The sequence below is a fragment of the Cheilinus undulatus genome, linkage group 17 (assembly GCF_018320785.1).
Source record: "Cheilinus undulatus linkage group 17, ASM1832078v1, whole genome shotgun sequence".
Classification (NCBI taxonomy): domain Eukaryota; kingdom Metazoa; phylum Chordata; class Actinopteri; order Labriformes; family Labridae; genus Cheilinus; species Cheilinus undulatus.
The window spans coordinates 29,028,926-29,053,081 of NC_054881.1; the positions used below are offsets into that span (position 1 = coordinate 29,028,926).

At 39.2% G+C, this 24,156-nt stretch overlaps 4 protein-coding genes and 1 pseudogene across 4 annotated transcripts; 1 reads left to right on the plus strand and 4 right to left on the minus strand.

Moving 5' to 3' along the window:
* Positions 1-215: 215 nt before the first annotated feature.
* LOC121524803 (heat shock protein 30-like) lies at positions 216-863 on the minus strand. Its single transcript, XM_041810316.1, has one exon. It carries the CDS (start codon positions 861-863, stop codon positions 216-218), a length of 648 nt encoding a protein of 215 aa, XP_041666250.1.
* Positions 864-2,405: 1,542 nt separating this feature from the next.
* Positions 2,406-3,053, minus strand: LOC121524804 (heat shock protein 30-like). The gene has a single exon (XM_041810317.1). The coding sequence runs from the start codon at positions 3,051-3,053 to the stop codon at positions 2,406-2,408; it is 648 nt and encodes a 215-aa protein (XP_041666251.1).
* A 2,002-nt stretch (positions 3,054-5,055) lies between these two features.
* LOC121524805 (heat shock protein 30-like) lies at positions 5,056-5,703 on the minus strand. Its single transcript, XM_041810318.1, has one exon. It carries the CDS (start codon positions 5,701-5,703, stop codon positions 5,056-5,058), a length of 648 nt encoding a protein of 215 aa, XP_041666252.1.
* Positions 5,704-7,250: 1,547 nt separating this feature from the next.
* Positions 7,251-7,882, minus strand: LOC121524806 (annotated as a pseudogene).
* Positions 7,883-8,789: 907 nt separating this feature from the next.
* On the plus strand, positions 8,790-16,728 carry stbd1 (starch binding domain 1). The gene is made up of 3 exons (XM_041810355.1): positions 8,790-9,162; positions 11,061-11,479; positions 12,604-16,728. Exons 1-3 carry the CDS (start codon positions 8,895-8,897, stop codon positions 15,547-15,549), a joined length of 3,633 nt encoding a protein of 1,210 aa, XP_041666289.1. The 5' UTR covers positions 8,790-8,894; the 3' UTR covers positions 15,550-16,728.
* Positions 16,729-24,156: the final 7,428 nt, after the last annotated feature.

A 24,156-nucleotide genomic window follows, 5' to 3' on the forward strand; every position in this document is an offset into this window, starting at 1 on the left:
CTGTATCTTGACTTCCAGATCTGTGATCAATTTGTAGCCAACATCATAAAATCCTTATAAAAGAGATGAACAAGAAAAAAGTTTAACTGAACAAGTTTTATTAGAAATGCTCAGTGGTACAGAAGACGCCAAACAACATGGACTCAAAAGTGCAAAAGCATTTATGTTCATCATTTAACACATATATTAAAGACAACGATGATATTGCTCCAGCATCATGTAGATGAGTCCATGTTTTCAGGGTTGTCCTGTGTGCTGTCGTGTGTTTCTGTGGTGCTGCTGTCTGTGTGTGAACACACACTCTGTTGTGTTTTCTCCTCCAAGCTCCTCTTGATAGTCAGCTCTCTCTCAGTCTCCTCAGCACATGGAGCTCTGGCCGCCTGGATGTGGAGTTTCCCGTCTGGAGCCAGGTAGCAGCTGAGCGCTTCAGGGTCCAGGCCTTCAGGCAGATCAAACTCCTGTCTGAACTCCTGGAGAGTGTAAGAGGAGCAGCCTGTCCCATCCTCCTCATTCTTCTCCATCCTCCCGCTGACTCTCAGCTTCCTGCCCACCTGCCGTACACTCAGCTCCTCTGGGGAAAAGCCCTGGGTGTCCAGAGTCAGGCCAAAGTGCTCTCCCTCTTTGTCCAGCTGGAAGGAGACTGCTTTCATGGCCAGGCTGCTTTGGAAAGGCTCTTTTTTCTCCATCATGTTGTCCTGAAGTTTGTCCACCATCTCCAGCCTGCTCAGGACCTCTTGTAGGTTTTTGTGCAGCAGATCCTGCTGGTACAGCAGAGGTCTGACCTGTGGCCACAGACTGCGGACAGGCCAGTACAAGCCCACGACTGGACCGAGAGCAGACTGGAGTCCATGAGAGCACAGCATCTTTACTGAGTCGTGTCCTCTGGCTGTGAGATCAAACACTTTCAACGTGTGTCTTCTCTTCTGTCTTGTGTCAGTTCTGTCTCAACAGTGGGACTGTCCCAGCTCTTATACTCTCAGTCAGGGAGCTCCAGAGTGTTCAGGAACTTTCCTGTCATTTCCACGGCTTTCCACAAGGGGGAGCTGTTACTCACAAGTCTGACGTCATTTCTCAGACCTCTGGTGTACACAGGTTGGAACTGTCTATGATTCAAAGTCCATGAGTAACCAGACAATCACAGACAACTGACAAACTTCAATTAAGTTTCTATTTTAAAACATTTTTATACATTGTTTTAAACATTTTTCCCCACATTTGAGCAACCATTTAGCTGAGATCTGAGACATTTAGGTATAGTTTTGCTCCACTCTAGATATACGAGTTCTTTTCAATTTCATGACAATACAGTTTAAATCTGTTTTTGTGTGCCAGATAATGTCATTTCTATGTTGAATGTGTGTTGGCTGGTTACAGAAATTATTGTGAAATGTAAAGTTTGATATGACTGAGAAGTAGGGGAAAATGTAGTGATTATGATCTTAACCTGAAAAAATAATTTATCCAATCAATTATTTTGTTTTTTATTTATTGATGTATTTATTTTGATTAGTTGGGCTCTACCAAACCTTTTCTACAGAGATAGGGTAGTGGACAGAGCTGGAAACAGGGGAGACAGAGAGACAGTGAGGAAGAGGGGAATGAAATGCAGAAATGGAGCCACAGGCTGGATTTGAATGGAAGCCACTCATATTGGAGGACAACAGCCTCTGTCCATGGAGCACACAGACATAAACATGAGGCAAACAACAACCTATAAAATATATATAAAATAAAAACCCTGACAAATATCAAAAGTTATCCTTGCTGACCGTCACATAGGATTATGCAGTCGTGAGATTTAGCTGTGTCCCTCTCTATCATTGTTACATATTTGCAGGTTTACCTCTTGTTCAAAAACCTTTTTTTCATTTTTTTAAAGCATTACTTTCCTATATTACATAAACAATATCAGACAACTGGTTCATAGACAATAAAAACCTCAGAAATCTGTTGTGATAAAATTGATTTCCACATCTGTAACCCAAGTGTACGAGTCCTCTTCTAAAAGTCCAAAGATGCAAAAAAACATTCAAAATAAAAAAGTCTCACTTAAAACAGCTTCATCTGTGAACAAAGACTTCATGAGGCTACTTAAAGTTTTATTTTGAAAGAATACATGCATTATAAAGTGTCTCCTTTGAATGATGTATACACCACAGAAAAAAAAAAAAAAAAACACTTGTTATTCAACTGTATGTTGACCTTCAGATCTGTGAATAATTTGTAGCCAGAAAAATGAAATTCTGATCAAAGAGATGAACAAGAATAAAGTTTTACTAGACACATTTTATTAGAAATGCTCAGTGGTACAGAAGACGCCAAACAACATTGACTCAAAAGTGCAAAAGCATTTATGTTCATCATTTAACACATATATTAAAGACAATGATGATATTGCTCCAGCATCATGTAGATGAGTCCATGTTTTCAGGGTTGTCCTGTGTGCTGTCGTGTGTCTCTGTGGTGCTGCTGTCTGTGTGTGAACACACACTCTGTTGTGTTTTCTCCTCCAAGCTCCTCTTGATAGTCAGCTCTCTCTCAGTCTCCTCAGCACATGGATCTCTGGCCGCCTGGATGTGGAGTTTCCCGTCTGGAGCCAGGTAGCAGCTGAGCGCTTCAGGGTCCAGGCCTTCAGGCAGATCAAACTCCTGTCTGAACTCCTGGAGAGTGTAAGAGGAGCAGCCTGTCCCATCCTCCTCATTCTTCTCCATCCTCCCGCTGACTCTCAGCTTCCTGCCCACCTGCCGTACACTCAGCTCCTCTGGGGAAAAGCCCTGGGTGTCCAGAGTCAGGCCAAAGTGCTCTCCCTCTTTGTCCAGCTGGAAGGAGACTGCTTTCATGGCCAGGCTGCTTTGGAAAGGCTCTTTTTTCTCCATCATGTTGTCCTGAAGTTTGTCCACCATCTCCAGCCTGCTCAGGACCTCTTGTAGGTTTTTGTGCAGCAGATCCTGCTGGTACAGCAGAGGTCTGACCTGTGGCCAAAGACTGCGGACAGGCCAGTACAAGCCCACGACTGGACCGAGAGCAGACTGGAGTCCATGAGAGCACAGCATCTTCACTGAGTCGTGTCCTCTGGCTGTGAGATCAAACACTTTCAACGTGTGTCTTCTCTTCTGTCTTGTGTCAGTTCTGTCTCAACAGTGGGACTGTCCCAGCTCTTATACTCTCAGCCAGGGAGCTCCAGAGTGTTCAGGAACTTTCCTGTCATTTCCACGGCTTTCCACAAGGGGGAGCTGTTACTCACAAGTCTGACGTCATTTCTCAGACCTCTGGTGTACACGGGTTGGAACTGTCTATGATTCAAAGTCCATGAGTAACCAGACAATCACAGACAACTGACAAACTTCAATTAAGTTTCTTTTTTAAAACATTTTTATACATTGTTTTAAACATTTTTCCCCACATTTGAGCAACCATTTAGCTGAGATCTGAGACATTTAGGTATAGTTTTGCTCCACTCTAGATATATGAGTTCTTTTCAATTTCATGACAATACAGTTTAAATCTGTTTTTGTGTGCCAGATAATGTCATTTCTATGTTGAATGTGTGTTGGCTGGTTACAGAAATTATTGTGAAATGTAAAGTTTGATATGACTGAGAAGTAGGGGAAAATGTAGTGATTATGGTCTTAACCTGAAAAAATAATTTTTCCCATCAATTATTTCGTTTTTTATTTATTGATGTATTTATTTTGTTTAGTTGGGCTCTACCAAACCTTTTCTACAGAGATAGGGTAGTGGACAGAGCTGGAAACAGGGGTGACAGAGAGACAGTGAGGAAGAGGGGAATGAAATGCAGAAATGGAGCCACAGGCTGGATTTGAATGGAAGCCACTCATATTGGAGGACAACAGCCTCTGTCCAAGGAGCACACAGACATAAACATGAGGCAAACAACAACCTATAAAATATATATAAAATAAAACCCTGACTATAAAAACTGTCACTAATTTGAATTAGTGGAGGCCAATTGAATTTCAACTGATGCTAGCTCATCGAACCTCTAGGTGGGGTGCACATTTAAACACATAGATCCAGAAATCAGATTAACGATTTATTGAAGATGAAGATGAAAGGATGGATGAATGGGTGGATGGATGGATGGATGGTTTTATTAATTTATGCATCCAATATGTTACACGAGGAGTGAGGAATTGCTTCAGCTTCTCATATGGGTCCTTTAAGGTAGACAAACAATTCTAAGTCTCTAGATCTTCTTTGTGGTTTCAGTGGTCAAACAACTTCTACTTAAGTGCTGTGGCAGCATGGACAGAGCAGGCTCAAGGACAAAGGGAGGCCGATAACCACACCCATCTCTTAAATAACCTCTTGAGGCTCCTCCTCCCTGCTCTGCCATGATTGTCTCAGTAGGACTGAGGATTTGAGATTTTTAACACTGACAAATATCAAAAGTTATCCTTGCTGACTGTCACATAGGATTATGCAATCGTGAGATTTAGCTGTGTCCCTCTCTATCATTGTTACATATTTGCAGGTTTACCTCTTGTTCAAAAACCTTTTTTCATTTTTTTAAAGCATTACTTTCCTATATTACATAAACAATATCAGACAACTGGTTCATAGACAATAAAAACCTCAGAAATCTGTTGTGATAAAATTGATTTCCACATCTGTAACCCAAGTGTACGAGTCCTCTTCTAAAAGCCCAAAGATGCAAAAAACATTCAAAATATAAAAAGTCTCATTTAAAACAGCTTCATCTGTGAACAAAGACTTCATGAGGCTACTTAAAGTTTTATTTTGAAAATATACATGCATTATAAAGTGTCTCCTTTGAATGATGTATACACCACAGAAAAAAAAAACACTTGTTATTCAACTGTATGTTGACCTTCAGATCTGTGAATAATTTGTAGCCAGAAAAATGAAATCCTGATCAAAGAGATGAACAAGAATAAAGTTTTACTAGACACATATTATTAAAAATGCTCAGTGGTACAGAAGACGCCAAACAACATTGACTCAAAAGTGCAAAAGCATTTATGTTCATCATTTAACACATATATTAAAGACAATGATGATATTGCTCCAGCATCATGTAGATGAGTCCATGTTTTCAGGGTTGTCCTGTGTGCTGTCGTGTGTCTCTGTGGTGCTGCTGTCTGTGTGTGAACACACACCCTGTTGTGTTTTCTCCTCCAAGCTCCTCTTGATAGTCAGCTCTCTCTCAGTCTCCTCAGCACATGGATCTCTGGCCGCCTGGATGTGGAGTTTCCCGTCTGGAGCCAGGTAGCAGCTGAGCGCTTCAGGGTTCAGGCCTTCAGGCAGATCAAACTCCTGTCTGAACTCCTGGAGAGTGTAAGAGGAGCAGCCTGTCCCATCCTCCTCATTCTTCTCCGTCCTCCCGCTGACTCTCAGCTTCCTGCCCACCTGCCGTACACTCAGCTCCTCTGGGGAAAAGCCCTGGGTGTCCAGAGTCAGGCCAAAGTGCTCTCCATCTTTGTCCAGCTGGAAGGAGACTGCTTTCATGGCCAGGCTGCTTTGGAAAGGCTCTTTTTTCTCCATCATGTTGTCCTGAAGTTTGTCCACCATCTCCAGCCTGCTCAGGACCTCTTGTAGGTTTTTGTGCAGCAGATCCTGCTGGTACAGCAGAGGTCTGACCTGTGGCCACAGACTGCGGACAGGCCAGTACAAGCCCACGACTGGACCGAGAGCAGACTGGAGTCCATGAGAGCACAGCATCTTTACTGAGTCGTGTCCTCTGGCTGTGAGATCAAACACTTTCAGCGTGTGTCTTCTCTTCTGTCTTGTGTCAGTTCTGTCTCAACAGTGGGACTGTCCCAGCTCTTATACTCTCAGTCAGGGAGCTCCAGAGTGTTCAGGAACTTTCCTGTCATTTCCACGGCTTTCCACAAGGGGGAGCTGTTACTCACAAGTCTGACGTCATTTCTCAGACCCCTGGTGTACACGGGTTGGAACTGTCTATGATTCAAAGTCCATGAGTAACCAGACAATCACAGACAACTGACAAACTTCAATTAAGTTTCTTTTTTAAAACATTTTTATACATTGTTTTAAACATTTTTCCCCACATTTGAGCAACCATTTAGCTGAGATCTGAGACATTTAGGTATAGTTTTGCTCCACTCTAGATATATGAGTTCTTTTCAATTTCATGACAATACAGTTTAAATCTGTTTTTGTGTGCCAGATAATGTCATTTCTATGTTGAATGTGTGTTGGCTGGTTACAGAAATTATTGTGAAATGTAAAGTTTGATATGACTGAGAAGTAGGGGAAAATGTAGTGATTATGATCTTAACCTGAAAAAATAATTTATCCAATCAATTATTTTGTTTTTTATTTATTGATGTATTTATTTTGATTAGTTGGGCTCTACCAAACCTTTTCTACAGAGATAGGGTAGTGGACAGAGCTGGAAACAGGGGTGACAGAGAGACAGTGAGGAAGAGGGGAATGAAATGCAGAAATGGAGCCACAGGCTGGATTTGAATGGAAGCCACTCATATTGGAGGACAACAGCCTCTGTCCATGGAGCACACAGACATAAACATGAGGCAAACAACAACCTATAAAATATATATAAAATAAAAACCCCGACAAATATCAAAAGTTATCCTTGCTGACTGTCACAAAGGATTATGCAGTCGTGAGATTTAGCTGTGTCCCTCTCTATCATTGTTACATATTTGCAGGTTTACCTCTTGTTCAAAAACCTTTTTTTTCATTTTTTTAAAGCATTACTTTCCTATATTACATAAACAATATCAGACAACTGGTTCATAGACAATAAAAACCCCAGAAATCTGTTGTGATAAAATCGATTTCCACATCTGTAACCCAAGTGTATGAGTCCTCTTCTAAAAGCCCAAAGATGCAAAAAACATTCAAAATAAAAAAGTCTCACTTAAAACAGCTTCATCTGTGAACAAAAACTTCATGAGGCTACTTAAAGTTTTATTTTGAAAGAATACATGCATTATAAAGTGTCTCCTTTGAATGATGTATACACCACAAAAAAAAAACAAACAAAAAAAAACACCTGTTGTTCAACTGTATGTTGACCTTCAGATCTGTGAATAATTTGTAGCCAAAAATCTGAAATCCTGATCAAAGAGATGAACAAGAATAAAGTTTTACAAGACACGTTTTATTAGAAATGCTCAGTGGTACAGAAGACGCCAAACAACACTGACTCAAAAGTGCAAAAGCATTTATGTTCATCATTTAACACATATATTAAAGACAATGATGATATTGCTCCAGCATCATGTAGATGAGTCCATGTTTTCAGGGTTGTCCTGTGTGCTGTCGTGTGTTTCTGTGGTGCTGCTGTCTGTGTGTGAACACACACTCTGTTGTGTTTTCTCCTCCAAGCTCCTCTTGATAGTCAGCTCTCTCTCAGTCTCCTCAGCACATGGATCTCTGGCCGCCTGGATGTGGAGTTTCCCGTCTGGAGCCAGGTAGCAGCTGAGCGCTTCAGGGTTCAGGCCTTCAGGCAGATCAAACTCCTGTCTGAACTCCTGGAGAGTGTAAGAGGAGCAGCCTGTCCCATCCTCCTCATTCTTCTCCGTCCTCCTGCTGACTCTCAGCTTTCTGCCCACTCAGCTCCTCTGGGGAAAAGCCCTGGGTGTCCAGAGTCAGGCCAAAGTGCTCTCCATCTTTGTCCAGCTGGAAGGAGACTGCTTTCATGGCCAGGCTGCTTTGGAAAGGCTCTTTTTTCTCCATCATGTTGTCCTGAAGTTTGTCCACCATCTCCAGCCTGTTCAGGACCTCTTGTTGGTTTTTTGTGCAGCAGATCCTGCTGGTACAGCAGAGGTCTGACCTGTGGCCACATTCCAGGCCTGTACAAGTCCAGGACTGGACTGAGAGCAGACTGGAGTCCTTGAGAGCCCAGCATCTTCACTGAGTTCACTGAGTTCTCCTCTTTTCTCTTCTGTCTTGTGTCAGTTCTGTCTCAACAGTGGGACTGTCTTTGCTTTTATACTCTCAGCCAAGGAGCTCCTAAGTGTTCAGGAACTTTCCTGTCATTTCCACGGCTTTCCACCAGGGGGAGCTGTTACATAAGATGGCTCCACCAATCCAACACTCCTAAACATTTTTTATAGGATTATGTTCAGTTTAACCATGTTTAATTTTTGATATACAACAACTATTTAAAAGAAATCATTATGCATCATGTATTTTTAAACCAATCAGCAGTCTCAGCATTATGGCAGTGTTGCTTTGAAACGTAAACCGAACGCCCTCTCCTGCTGCACGCAATTGTCAACAAAAATAATAGTATAGACCACAATACAATCATTACCAAATATTTTTAAAAAGTAGGACCTCAACTCCTTAGATAGTTTCTGAAGCTAAATGCGTTGTGTAATTTTGCTAGGTAGTGGTTGACAGATACGTTTTCCTCCTTGTTAAACCCTAATCTTTCTAAGATCAGCTCCTAACCAGTTGACTTTTTTGTGAATACGGTACATGCTGTTTCAGGAACACTATGATCACCATCTTCAAGCGTAGGTGAAAAATGTCTTTCTTGATGAGATAAATCCCATTAAATGGGGGTTTTGTTCTGCCACACCAACAGATTAAATCCAAGCACTGTGATACAGCAGTCATTCCTATTTAATAACCGTAATAGACTGCATCGTGAATGTCTGAGTGGAATGGGCTGCAATAACACGCTCCTTTTCCTTTTTGTGAATGAGAGCGGCGTCCCCGTGATCCCGTCAGCCAATCAGCAGCCCGCACCTGCACTCCTTTGCAGCTCTGCAGCAACAAGAGGTCACAACACTTAAAAACGTGGAGGGAAGAGCACAGCAGAATCTAAGCAGCACGCAGCAGCCTCAGTGTGATCGCCAGGCCTTCATACAGCAACACCTTTAAGGAGCGTGTGGTCCTCAGACTCGACAACAATGTCACTGAAAAACGGCAACACGGTAGCCGTGGAGAGACGCATGGATCTAGCATCTCTGTTCTGCATGATCGGGCGGCACGGTCCCGCCGTTGCCGTTGCTGTCATAGCGATGGTGTCCGTGCTGGCGGGTTTCATCATTTACAGGACCGTGAAGGGGAAGCGGAGGAAGGCCACAGCCGACAGTGATGACAAGACCCCCGGAGCTGAGAGAGACGCATCGGTCCAGCCGAGCCCAGAGGAATTACACCCCCCTGTAGAGGCAACAGGTAAAATAATCCAAAATTTACGTAATCAAGTAACCTGTGTCACCCACTGCAGTCTGCGGAGTGTTAGTCACTGTTTGAAGATTAGCCTATGAGTGATGATAGGGCTGGGCGATTTGGCTCAAAATCTTAGTCCATATTTTTGAATGGTGATACACATACAAGCGACTTTTTGTCTGTGAAGAAATAACTGATTGTCTCAATACTAGAAATCGCCTATAAACGTTGATATGATTCACGTGAAAGTGAAAAAAATTGATACCAAAATTTGATAACCTAAAAATATGTGTCTGAATACAAGTTAAGTAAATTTTTTGCAGCAGAGATGTTATGCGCTACACATCATGCAGACATGCAAGTCTCAGTTTCTTCTAGAATAGTTTCCAAAAATCTTTGTTTTCCCGTGTGTTTTGATGTTTTCGCTACTTAAAGATAAGAATTGATCAATCCCCTCAATACAACAATTCATATCAAATTGGCATCACAAGTCAAAATAATCACCATTAGATATTTTTTTCAAAACCATTCAGCCGTAATTTGCCATATCTAATATTGTGTTGATTATCTCATTTATTGATTGTATTTGTTGAAAAATGCATAAGATGAGCAACTTAAGATATAATTGTTTTTTAAAAAAATGTAACATGCTGTTACAATATCCCAAATTTTAATGATTGGTTGTAACAAAAAGTGAGAGTGCATTTTCTAAGTTGTCCACATATATTGGCAACATCTGGAGAAGTAAGCGGAGCTGAGAAGAAGCTGAAGAAACGTAGAACTGCATTTACAGATGCCAATGTATTTGTGAATTCACACAGTTTTCTGGAGTTTGCATGTAATTTTTGAGAATTGAAAATGAGAAAATACATAGTATTGCATGTCTAGGACTATTTAAATGGCCTTAAATGTTTTCAAATTAGATTCCGTAAATAACTCGATATTTCTCCATTTAGACTAAACATTTCAAATTGATAATCTGATAATTCCTGTTAGTTGTTCTTGATGCAAACTGTTACAGAAAATAGGCTAAGTCCTGGCATTTTTTTCCCTAATCAACATAAAGTATATTGATACAAACAATGCTTCAACCCTTTATCTTGTTATGATAGCTTAAAAATCTTAACAGTTATTTTCCCGCCCTAGGTGATGATTTGACTTTTAAGACCTGTCTGTGCCTTCTTAATTTAAGTTTGTACATTGCAGCACTGCAGATACAGTAACATAACACCAGAGATCTTAAGAGGGTACTACAGACTATATCTGTGTAGCCTATTTTAATAGCTGAGTTGTGTTACAGTGATACTATAGAAAATCTGAATAGACTGACATAGCATAGCCAGAGTACTATTAAACCACTCAGAGGTGTCAGATTATTAGTTATTATTAGTAGGTGTGTTGCTTGCACATGAATGCAAATGTAATAGGTAATATGTAATAATGACACAGGTTACATAATACAATGTACAGATTACTATAGGCCTATACCTAATCACAGATAGATAAAATTGAGTAACAAGGTTGCACAAGAAGATAGGTCCTGGACAAGTCAACTAATGGAGGCAACACTAATACAACAAACAATGCTGATTGATTATTTGTGCTGTGATTAGGTGTTGTGATTTCTTGCCGTTTTACAATGGTACAAAGGTGAATAACACAAAATGCAAAGTACAAAAACATCTTTCGTAGGCTGGTTGTTCAGTCAGCCACTTTTTAATCAATTAAATTATCCTCTAATCAATTTGTTGTTTTTAGTAGTCCAGTTCCTGTAGTAGTAACTTACAATTCATGAAAGTAAACTATATTACATATTACTTGAAATTGTATTTTTCTTTTGTTGAAAGTATTTTAAAAAGTTATTGTGTTGTTGTGACGGTATTTTTTTCTCTATTCTCTTACAGACCTGAGTGATGACGGCTCATTGGATTTGAAGGAGGATGATGATCTGACTCAAAATGATAACACAATAAGGCGTCGCTCTGCTGCTGCTGCTGCTGCTCCTGCTGAGAAAGCACCCTCACCTTATTATCCTCCTATGATGAAAGACATCCAAGTACCAGAAAACCAGTACACCTCTTCAGATGACACAGTGGGAATGGCATTTGTCGAGCACTCTTACAGAGTAGCTGAGACTTGTGCAGAAGAGGCCAGTCAGAGCCTGCTAAGTGGTGCTGACACTGAAGCTGAAATGGTGGTTGAGGATTCAGTTTATTGCTACCACATTACAACAAATGACATTACTGAGGATGTCATGGAAGAGGTCCATGATATAAAAAGCTGTCTAAAGGAGCCTGATGAGAATCATGATGAGGAAGAGAAGGTAAATGGCATCTGGACACCCATTTCTGTGTGCTAAATATGATACAGGGTTTTCCCCTGACGCTGTCTGAAGGCAGCAAAGTCCAGTTACCAACACATTTAAAGTTAATTGTTACATTTTAGTACCTTGCAACTTTTTGCAACATTAAGGCACAAGCATGTTAATCAAATAGGAAAAGAAATGAGTTAAAAAAACACAGTTTATCACTTCTACAATTGGCTTTTATCATGATAACTACTGAGCTTAACAGAAGAAGAACAGAAGAAGTTTTTGTAGCTTTGAAATTTCCCATCTTATGCTTCTTGGGCCCACCTAAACCCTTGTACAGCCATATTGTGAAACTTTATCATATTTTTGATTCATTAACACATCATCATCAGCAAATGTGTTGTTTTCTGATTAATTAGCATTACTCAGAAATTATTTGTGGGGTCAAAAAATACAATTAAAGGGCCACTGCCATTTATTAGAATTGGGAAGTGAGCAGCATAGTATAGTGCCACGAGTTAAAACCTCTTACTGTGTTTTGCTACTTCTTGCTACTTTTTTCAAAAGTGTAAAAGACAAATGTGAATGTGCTAGAGTCAGAAAAACAGCTAATTTACATCTGTAGCCCCATTGCACGTAGTACATAAAGACACAGGCAAACATAACTTGCAGTGTGCAAACACACAATAACAATATTATTATAAACTGCTGTATAAAGTGCAAAGTGTATGTTGTAAAGTGTTTTAAAGTGTTTTAAAGTGCAAGGAGTCATGTTCCTCATGTTTGTTTGCAGACACAGGTCAATTTCTATTAAAAAAAAAAAGCTTGTAGCAGTTATAACACATGCATGTCTAAGCAAAAAAGACTTCCTGCCATTGTTTTGGATCATTTTTTATCGTCATTGCTTCTGTGCCACTGTACTTCTATCCTTGTTCAAGTACTTTTTTTAAAGATTTGGAGCTTGGACCCAGTGGGCCTACATCCATTTCTGGTTGACCTCGTTCTCTTTGTGTTTTTAAATTAGGACAGGGTGCCAAAGCCACCATTAATTTGTCTGAATATATAGTCTTGGCTGTAATTTTATCTGCTGTCTGAAGTGTTACATCTGAGATTTTGCCTTCTTTTTTTGTGTTTAGGTAATGAAGGAGGAATTCCAAGAAGCTGAGGGTGCAATCATAGACCGGGATTCATCTGACAGGAAAACCAAACAAGAGGGCAAAACCAGTCATATCAGTGAAAACGTTGATGTTAAGGGCGTAAGCGTTAATGAATTCCCAGGTGAGAGAAACAGAATGGGATCCAGCTTGGAAGAACCTGTCATTTATTTGGAAGATGCACCTGTCCCTTGTATTTGTAACATCAATGATGAGGAGCTTGTGGAAGAGAATATAGATAGTGTTGTTTTCAGCAATACTGGCAGTTTTCACCTCTCTACAGAGGAGGAGAAGAAAGCTGAGTGTGAGGTGGCAGAGGAGGAGTGTAAAGATTACTGGCTAATTACCCAACAAGCTGTGATTCACTCTTCAACATCTGAACAAGATATAAATCTACCATCTACTAAGCAGGACCAGAGCGATCATGCCACAGATGAGGTGGTTCCTCTGATTCAGGATCATGTTGAAATGTCTAAGGAAGTTTCTGGTAAAGAACAAGTGAACAAACTTACTGCTATTGACACAGACATGCCACAGCTCAATGAGAATGAAGGAGAGATTGAACAAAAGAAGAGAAATGGGTTTACTTGTAGTCAAGAGGATGTTGTTCTTGATGACAGTGATGATAAAATGAAAGGGAACAGGTTGGAAAATGATGACATTGCTGCCCATATTGAAGAATGTGAGACTTTGATTGTTGAAAACAACCCTGATCTGTGCTGTTTGAGTGCACACATAAAAGCAGAAACCAAAAACGATGGTCTCTCAGGGGTCATCACTGATGCAAAAACTGACATTGATACTGAGGATAAGACACTGAGGATTGATACTGAGGATAAGGCTACTGATTCTACAATTCTGGGGTCTCAGATGCCTTCCCATGATGCTGGCAGTGAGCCTGAAAACACTGAAAATGACACAACAGTGTTGTTGGAAGAAAAATGCACTGACCTGGTGTGTGAGTCTGATGTTCCTTCTTGCCCAGAAGACCAACAAAGTATCCAAAAGATACAAAATGAAGATATTGACAAGGCTGGTGAAAACATTAATTTCTCTATAACAGCTGAAGAAGTAACTCCTCCACATGTGTCCTCTTGCTACAGAGAGCAGAAAACTGTTGAAAAGATTGATCATGACTTTGAGAGTGTTGCTGCTATTGCTGATGCTCTTGTAAGTATAACTGCGGCTGAAGAAACACCTTTTCCTCAACTGATTTGCCAAGATCAACAAAGTGACCAAATGGACAGTCCAAATTTGGATGTGACAGAGGTAACTTTTGCTTCTGATACTGCTGTGTGCAATAATGTTTGCCCTAACGCACTTTTAATTGCACAAGAAATGACTTCCTCTGACATGTTATCTTCCCCCCAAGACCAACAAAATGACCATGGGAAAAATTCTGAAACTTTTGATGAGGTGGAGGTTGCTGCTGCATCTGATGCCCCTGCTTGCAATGCTAGCTTGATCGAGCCATTTATAGCTGTAGAAAAACCTCATCCTGACTCAATGCCCCCCAACCAAAACCGATTAGTTATTGATTTGGAAAATACTGAAACTCCAGATGAAACAAGAGCTACTTCTGTTTCTGATACATTTGCTTGTGATAAGGCCAGCATTGCTTCAACTACAATATCTGAAGAAACATCTCATGAAGACATGATGTCCGTCTGCCAAGATGGACTTAGTTATTCAGTGAAAGATAATGATTTTCCTGGAATGACCACTGGTGTTGCCCCTGTGGCTGTAGACATTAGCTCTCCCATGTGTCCAATTTATTTGCCATCTTTCGAGCAAAGTGAGCTGTGTGATAATGACTTATCATCTCCTGGTCTTGGTAAGGAGAGTGGGATTTCAAGCATGGCTGTCAGCCCAGACCTTCAAGATGCCAGTAATGCATTTGATGTGACTGTTGAAAATATTGTGGTTCCAGTCAGAGACTGTGATCTTCTGTTTTCTGCACCAACAGAATCTAGATATAGCCTCTTTGCTACTGATGTAGCTGTATCTTACAGTAATGAAAATAAAGCAGCTATGATATTTGGACCCTATCCCTCACATCCACCGAAGCCATCCCACAGTGATGTTGAAGACTGGATAAATTCTGAATCTTTTGCAGCCAATGAGGACATGTTTGGTCATGAGATTGAGGATAGGTACCACAGAGAAATGGATCAGTTTATGGCACAGATAGTCGACAGTGTTACTTGCCTTGCTGATGAGTTAAAAGAGGAGACAGAAAAGAAGGCTGTTGAGGTTGTAAGGATAATTGAGAAGAAAGCAGAAGTAGGTGTTGAAAAGAAAGGAGAGTCAAAAGAAGAAGAGGATGAAGCAGTAGACTTTGAAAAGACTGACATCAGTATCATGGAGGCGACTATGGACAATAATGAATGGATCACAGATAGTAACTACCCAGTACTTCCATGGATGAACCTTTCTGCCCCAACTATTGCCCAAGACCACACAAAACAAAACAAGATGTCCACTGAAGAGAGCTCTGCTGAGACAGAAAACACTTGTTTAGATACAACAGATGTCCCACCTGCCACTGAGGTCAAACAAAGCTGCACTCTCTCCCCTGCTGATGAAAACTCTGAAAATTACAAAAAGGTTCTAGCTGTCCAGCCTATGCCCCAGAGCGTCAACGTTACCTTCCGTGTCCATTATTTTCCTCAGTCACCATATCAGACGGTGGCTGTCACAGGAAACCAGCAGGAACTGGGGAACTGGAAGGAATTCATCCCACTCGAAAGGGCCAAAGATGGGCACTGGGCCGTATTGGTCAGCCTGCCTGCAGAGAGCCATGTGGAGTGGAAGTTTGTGCTGTTGGACAAGGGGGAGGTGTGTCGCTGGGAGGAATGCGGTAACCGCCTCCTGGAGACAGGATCCGGAGATGACTTGCTTGTGCACAAATGGTGGGGATTCTTGTAAGAAGTGAGCTAAGAGGAATGATTGTGGCATGATCTGTCACTGCTCAGTACTGAATATTGGACTTAATTCTAGTAAGATTTATTTTCAGGCTCACTTAGGAACTGCAAAAAAAACAGTTAGGTAAAAATGACTTCTAATGATCTGTTGGCAGGATTTAAAAAACCTATTTTCAGTTCTTAATAGATAAGTATGTTTCCAGAATTTCAAAATGTTTTTATTATTGATTACAGTTACGGTAAAAACAGATTAGCTTGTTCATGTTTTTATCTTTGACAACAAAAATATGTTATCTTACACAGTCACGGCTTGTGATAAGCATTTTTACTACTGCCTGAAATTGTATTGACTAGAAAGTCATTAAATCAATCGCTGCAGCTCATTGTTTTAGAATCTAATTTACAATGGAAAAGTCTTACAATTTTTAATCTTAAACCTTGTTTAGCCCCAATTCCTTGACCTGCAAATTTAGAACACAGTGATTACTGGAGTCCATGGTAATCTGATGGGATTGCCCTTGATATGGCCAGTCATTAAATGGATCTTTCAGGGCACTGAAAGGATTTCCATTAGGAGAGCAGTATTACATTAAAAAAAAAACATTTTGTGTGGCTTTATCAATGATTATGCAAACTACACTTCTTTAGAAATGCAAGTTTTAAATTTTATAAGAAGAGTATCTTATATTGTCTGTATGCTGCTTGAAAACTCCCAATGATGTATTAAAAATAAATGCACATAGTTCACTTTTCTTACAGCAATAATCAAAGCAAGCAATATTTCTGTATGACTTATGTTATATCAGGTATTCTAATGTGTTAACCACTAAACTGTGACATAGTTGTAACATTTATGCTGCTTTTGTCTTCTGGGACTGCATGCAATATTGTTGTTGTTCTATAATTGTGCCTTTAAGCCATAATTTTTCTACTAATGCAGAGAAACATTGTGACTTTTCTTTTAAAACGTGTGCCATTTTTTTCAATATAAATTATATTGATGAACTAAATCAATTGTTTCTTAAAACTGTTGCGGTCAGTTTGGTATCAGTGTTAATTCCTAATCAGCTTAGTCTATATTCTATATATCTTGAATCATATCAAAGTTTCTTACAGTATATGCAATCATGTGATGATAAAGCTACTGTTAAATGTCCTTATGGTGATGTTAATGAAATAAAGAAATCTGTCACGTCTGAGAATGTGTTTCTCTCACATGTTACAACATTTACTTTTTATATGGAGGATGTTTATATTTTGTTTTAACATATATAATATAAGCTATTCCTTTTTTATGAAAACAAACTATTTTAATAGAAAGATATTTAAATCTTAATACATTTTCAGTAACAGCTTTTTAATGTGTGGTCCAATGCATCCCGGAAAGCCTGGAAAACAGGTGACCAATTTTTGAACACGTGAGAGCTCCCTAAAACAGAAAGCACGTTCACTTAAGAGGTTGAAATGTGTTCTTAATCATATGCAACACTGACAATATTAATAGACCAAAGCATTAAGAAGAGGTTTCATGCTAGCTTTAGACCTGAAAAATACAAGGACTGATGCATTTGGTAATCTTTGCTATATATATATATATATATATATATATATATATATGATTTATTTAGAAAAAAGAAAGAAAATTAGGTTATGAATGTCCAAATAATTTTGGATTAGATTAAGTGCCATACATTTGCATTATTCTGTAATGAATTTGTCATCGTTTTTACAAATGTAAAAGCTCATTTTTATAACCACAGGCTGCACATCTTTTTGAACCAGTCTTCCACTGAAAGGAACACGGTGGTGTATGATGGTGTGCATGATGTGGCCTGTCATATCATTTAAACTGAAAATGTATATTTTTATACAGTTTAAAACATTTTAAAGACCTGCAATTATTCAGATTGTTAAACTTAAATATAGAGCAGACCTTTTGCAACGGTCTGTTATAATAGAAGGGACTTCTATCAAACAGCACCCTTATAATATGACTGCTTGGCAAATATGAAAAAGTTCTGCTGATATTAAAATGTTACGGACAGCTTACGCAAATTCTGGATGTCCATAAGGCACAATGATAGACCCTGAAGTTAGCATTAGTGACATACGTACAAAGCTGGGTGAAGCAGAGACTTCAGTTTGGACAACGTGTGTATGTGCACGTTTGTGTGTGTATTAAATGTGTGGATCTCCATTCCAACGTTATATTTTTTTAATGAATATGATTCATAATTCAGTGTGGTAGCTCTGCGCTACTATTTTTAAATCAGGGGAGCCATCATGTTCAGCTGATGTGCTGCAGCTGTCTTAATTTCTGTGAATCATTAACTTCAGTTGCAACAATCAAATAACACAAATAGACCTAGTCCCAAAGGTACCTGAAACCTTTTTGAATCAGTTCCTGACCTAAATCTTTTTATTTCAATGATTGTATTCTGAACTTAAATCCAAGACCATGACCTTGTTTTTAGTCCAGCTGGCTCAAAGGTGGTTCACGCAGTGCAAGCATCGTTAGCAGGAGTATTTTCATGCCAGCTTGTCAGTTCCACTCATCGACCCACTGAAGGTGACTCTGCAGCACGTGAAAAGAAGCTGCTCTTTATCTTCCAGTCCTCGGACTTGTTAAGGGGAGTAGTTCCCACTCACATATGCAAAAGAAAATATTCTGTCTGTAACTGATTGTTTGCATGACAGTGAGCTGGAACGTTATGTGTAATAATTTCATTAGATATTAATGGCAAACAGTGGAATTTAGATTAAGTCATGCACACTAATGAGCCACAAAGGACTTTAAATGTCATAATATTTAGTGTGAATGAACAATAAGGCTTATTGTGAATAAACACACAACAACAAACACTTTGAAACTCATAGGGCTGTAAACAAAGACATGGTTCAGTAATACAGAAAACAGAAGCATGCCCTCAGTGTAAACCTGACATGAAATTTGATCCATGCTGTCTTTCCACATTTGGAAGACCCCTTCCAACAAAGTGACCATTGCTTTTGGAAGCCTCCCCTTGGGAACCATATAATATCATGAGCCTCTTGGGCAAACAAGGCCTCAGGGAGTAACTTAGAATTGGGGTCAGCAGAACCCTGTTCACCTGAAAGTCCTAGATATCTGGTCTTTTAGATTTCAAAACAGGAGTTCAGAGAACTGTTTGCCCTAGTGCAGGGAGCCAAATATAACAACAGATGACATTATCTAGGGGCCCTGTTTGTCAGCCAAAGCCTTTGATGATATTAATGCTTCTGATTCTGGGAAATTCATGATAAACATGAGGACTAAAGGTTTTCAAAATGATTTCTAAAGAAACACCAGTGGAAAACAGAACATATTGCTAATATTTGGGGCAATGTTTATTTGATCAGGGGTCAAGTTTGTTTGTTTTGTTTTGTGTAAATGCAGCAAACTCCTTTTACTGGTGCTAATGTGGGAGCTAGGGGTGGTCACTTTCTTAGGTTGAAGGTAAACCTTTATTTAGACACAAGACTTAACAACTGACACCAGATACTGTGCCTATTTATGAATCTTGTCAACTCACTATGGGTCTTGCTACAACACATTTACATACAAACACACCATTTGTCAAACACCTCAACAGTTAAGCTACTGAGGGACCTATGTGGGATCTCTGTTAAGGCAAATGACTTAACGCTGTGTCATTGGTCTAATGTGGAGACATCCCACTGTCAGGCCATTCACATTTTGTCAAAGCCAAAGAGAGCTGTCAAATCAACACCACGCTTGATTATCTTGAAGAGAAGTAAAAAGTATTAACCACCTTGGATGTTTTACCTTTTGACTAATCTTATAATTGAATTATGGTCAATATAATTATAATTATATAATTAAAGAAAATGACAAAAATAACCCTCTTTGATATCAGAGTGGAAACAGAGTTCTAAAAAGCAATGCCAGTTAAACAAAAATATGTGAGATAAAAGAAGTGACTGCATGAATATTAACCCCCCTCAAAGTCAGCTGTAATCACAGCACTGAGTCTGTGTGGATCAGTCTCAATTAGGCTTGCAAAGCATGATGCTTCACAGTGGGGATGGTGTCTTTGTGGTGATGTGCAGACTTTGGTGTCCACCATACATAGCACCTTGTCTGATTGTGAAAAAGCCCCATATTGGTCTCATCAGACCAAAGACCTGTCTTCCAACTGACCATGAAGTCTCCCCTCATACCTTTTGGCGAACTCTCTTTAAGGTTGAATGAGTTCTTTACAACAATGGCTTTCTCTCCCATAAAACTTTGACTGGTGAAGAACCCAGGCAACAGTCTTTGTATGCAGAGTCTCTCCCATCTCGGCTGCTGAAGCTTGTGACTCATTCAGAGTACTCATAGGTGTTTTGGTGGTTAAACTATTGAAGTGTCATCCCAATATTAATACTTAAGTTGTACATTTTCATGCAATTAACTACTAAAACAATGGGACTGTTACTAAAATAAAGTTAAACAACTCTGTGTTATTTCCTTTCCCTTTGGGGTAAATCTGACGTTTAATTATTTCCAATACTTATACATTGCAACATGCTTTTCATAACTACTAAAGAGGGATATTTTGTATGGACACCTGTGGCAGAGTCAGGGGTTTTCTGGAATAATGGCATAAAGAGACAAATGCAGAGTTGAGAAACACACTTTGTAGAGATTTAGTTCTTGGCCATCCATCCTACTGGCAAGAAGTCAGTAACTCAGTGGATAACTTCATTGATGATGCAGAAGTGTTTAACATTAAAAAAAAAAAAAAAAAAAAAAAAAAGCAATATTCGACTGGAAAAATGAGCAAAATAATCCAAGCAGGGATCACTGTGAAACAGGCAAGATTTTAATATATTAAACACATTGAAATACATCTAAAAAAAACAACAACTTTGAAACACTTTGTACAAGGGCATGATTGAAAAACCTGCTCCCAAGGTTTGGAATGGCAGTGGCAGACCTTAGACAACTGACTCCTTATACAGTTGAATTAACACTGAATACTTAACTACTGCCAAATAACTCCAACACTGAGGACCATTTAACTCAGAATGGAGTTAAAATTACTTTCTGGGGGTTAAAACCAACTATGAAATGTTTAACTTTGAGAATCTAACACTCCTAGTTTTGCTGTGTGTAAAGCAATCTTGAGATATCATGTTCACAAGCATGGGACACACATGCACCCCATGATCTTCATTTTTAAATCTATGATCAGTTCATCTTTCAGTAATAGGGAATATTTATGCAATGTTTGAAGAAAATCCCTATGGTTCCAAAGATACTGCATTCAATAATGGCCTTGATAGCATGGGAAGACTGTAAGTACCATAAGACCTCAACCCTTGACTGGACTTGAAAATTTCAATTTCATCTTTGAGTTAGGGTTAACATTTGTGCACAGACTGAAGAAATTATGTTAGTGCATTCTTAAGCCACAGATTTACAGAAAAAGGCTTTACTTGTCTTCCCTCAGAAAAACCACAATCTGCCCTACTTGAATTCCCCTGGTTATTCATTTCTTTATTTTTTAAGGATTCCCTTGAGCTTTGATAAAGCACTACTACTTTTAAGTAGGGCTTTGCCCCATGCAAGACAAAACTTTAAATTAGCTTGGCAAGTGAAGAGCAATAAAAACCTGTCTCTAGGGTTTTAAGGTTCCTTCTTTCCCAGATCAGCAGTTTGTTGCCCGGTAGACTGAAACACACAGTGACACCCAGCCCACAGTGGATTGGCAAGTGTAAAATTCCCTTCAACTTAAGTCTGCTGTCTCCTCTTACAGAAGGCAAGTAGACAGACAGCATACAGCTTTACTCTTGAACTTTGGCCTGGGGAGATTGCATGACAATATCAAAGTGTTTGAATGTGTGTTCATACTTCCTGTGCTCTGACTGTTTGTTACCTCTTTCTGTCCTTGATTCATCCCACTCTCTGTGCCAAATCAAGCTGCTTTATTCCTGGTGAGGGGGAAAATAAAAAAGGATAAATCCTGTCTATTAATAGCAAAAAGGATTAATTTTTGTTGCTCAGTGGCTTCAGAAAAGTAGGCTGTAAGAAACACTCAAACATTTAATAAAGTTGCTAATTTTCAGTTAATCAGAAATGTGATCAGGGGTTGTTTGAAACACACAAAAAGGAGGGTTGTGTTTCGGGTGTGCCACACAGGCAGGCTATTTATAAAGCATACCAGTCCTCATTCCTGTTCATGCTGTAGGATCTTTCAGTGACCTTCACTGAAGACTGTGGAGCCTGCTGACTATGCTGCACAACCAAAATGGGAGGAGCAATGATGGAGGGTTAAAATGGAGCAGAAGGGGTTTTAGCTATTAAACCTAGCAGCAATATGTTTGTCATTCAGGAGCATTATTCTATACAGAACATCAAACCATCTGCAATTCAGATCTGACAAGGAAAAAACAATACTAACTTGTTCTAAAACATCATTTTTAACTATACCATATCCATGTTATTTTTGTTTGGGATTTCAACTGTGTTTTATCCCTTCAATTGTTAGCTTTTTTCCAAATTCCCTCGTTGTCTTTGTGTGATTAATCACCCCTTCTGACTCACCTAAAATGCACATTCACACTTTGCATCTCAAAGTGCACGATAACTTCTATAAAATCTGGGTCAGAAGCAAACCTAGCCTTTCTGGAACCATGCCATGGAGGGACAGCCTTTCACCAGTGATGTCATTTGTAGCTGTCCCTGCGGACACTGCAGTTGGAGCTGAATGCAGTATGCGTGTGGGTGAGTAGATGTAACAGTGCAGTTCCCCTGTATGTGAAATGTGGGTGAGAAGAGAGCTTGGGAGGAGAGAAGGACAGGCAGAATGAGATTAAAACTGCACATGGCCGCATACATAATGCAAGCAAATCTGGAGGAGCTTTGAGTTTAGGCTTTCTAAAAGAGGTCAGGGTATGAAATATTTACATATTCATACATTTTGTCCTCCATAATGCCTCTGTGTACCATTATACAATGTATGAGTGCATCTGATCTGTATATCATTTTAACTGAAACCCGTTGGCTTTCCCCATGATATTTTTATTGTTTTTATTAGATATGCCCTGATGTATTAAAGGCTTTTTACTTAAATCCTTGACTCGAGCGAGTGTGCCTGAAGATTGCCCCAGTGGCCCTGTTTTTTGATATTTACTCCTCATTCTTCAAGAGCACCTGGCTTCAATTTGGAGTTTACCACAGAACGAGAGCACACGGTACTTCTCCCCGTTTTTGCTAAAATTTTAACTGACTTGTTTTACAAAAAAACACATAAATCACGCCAAATATATTCTGTAGGTCGAGATAGAAGCCCAAGATAACAAAGATATCAATTTTATTCGTGGAATCTTTCCTGTAAACACCTGATGGGTTTTGATGATCAAAACAAAAATTTCTATGCATTATGAAATGAAATCCACAATGGCAAAATGAAAAAAATGCTGTGTAAAAGGGTGTGATAATGAGATGGGCTGTGCATGCAAAGCTTATTGTTTGCCACCAAGCTACACTGAAGAATTATAAGACAACACTGACCCCTGGCTGTACTGTGAACTCACTGTGGCAAACTGGATCCTTGTCTGCCTTTTTAAAAAAATAAACCAATAAAGGTTGATATCAGTGACTGGAGCAAATGTAAGATAAACAGGGCTCTAACAAATAATCACATTAATTACAAAGTTACTCTTCTGCCCTGTTAAGACACTTCTTTTTTGTAGTTTTAGGTTTTATTTTGTGATAACTTTGGCTGCGACAAATCCCTGGTCATGATATCTGGGGAGGATGTGTGTTTTTCATGATCATTTAAATTTTTTGAATTACAAAAAAAGCCGTCGTATTTTGACTGTCAGAAAAATTTGCTCTCAGTTACTGTTAACAAAAATATTGCTCTATTGCCCTCCATTATAACCACATTGAAAGCCTCTTAAAACTACAGGAAAAATATTTTGCCTGTGATTTCCTGTTTGTCTGCAGAAAACTCCATGTAGTAGTTTAAAGTTTAAAAAAATCCTAATATGTTGCACTTTTATGGCCTTCCCCACTCACCTCTGTGGTGGGCCTTTGAGCTGAATTGGTAAGCCTATGAAGTAATGGCTACAAACCAGTGTTATAAATTGTATTATCTTTTAATTATTTCTAATGTCTGACTAATGATGTACTAGTGTTTGAATAGTTTCAGTGTCCTGCAAGAGGTTTATAAAATGGATGGATGGATAGTTTCAGTGTAAAATTATTTTTTATGAGTGTGTCTGTTTGTGACCAAATCAGAGACAGTTAAGTCCTCATAGAAAAGAAGCAATGTAGCAAGCCAAATCTCAAACCTGTATTATTTTATCCCATGTCCAGAGCAGTGTAAATTCAATATTTTGATCATTTTATGCATTTATACTGAAGGTAGGACTTCAAATTTTATCTTTTTTTTCTTTTTTTTTTTTTAACTAATATATAGTTTCCTGCTCTGTTCATGTCTTTGTAGCACAGAGATAAAAAAATACTCCCAAACCTATCTTCACTACATGACATTTTTATCAGAATGGCCCCTGCACGTAACACCAGCATCTTTTCCACATTTCTTAACACAGTCCAGTGCAAGGTAAACAAGAAAACAAA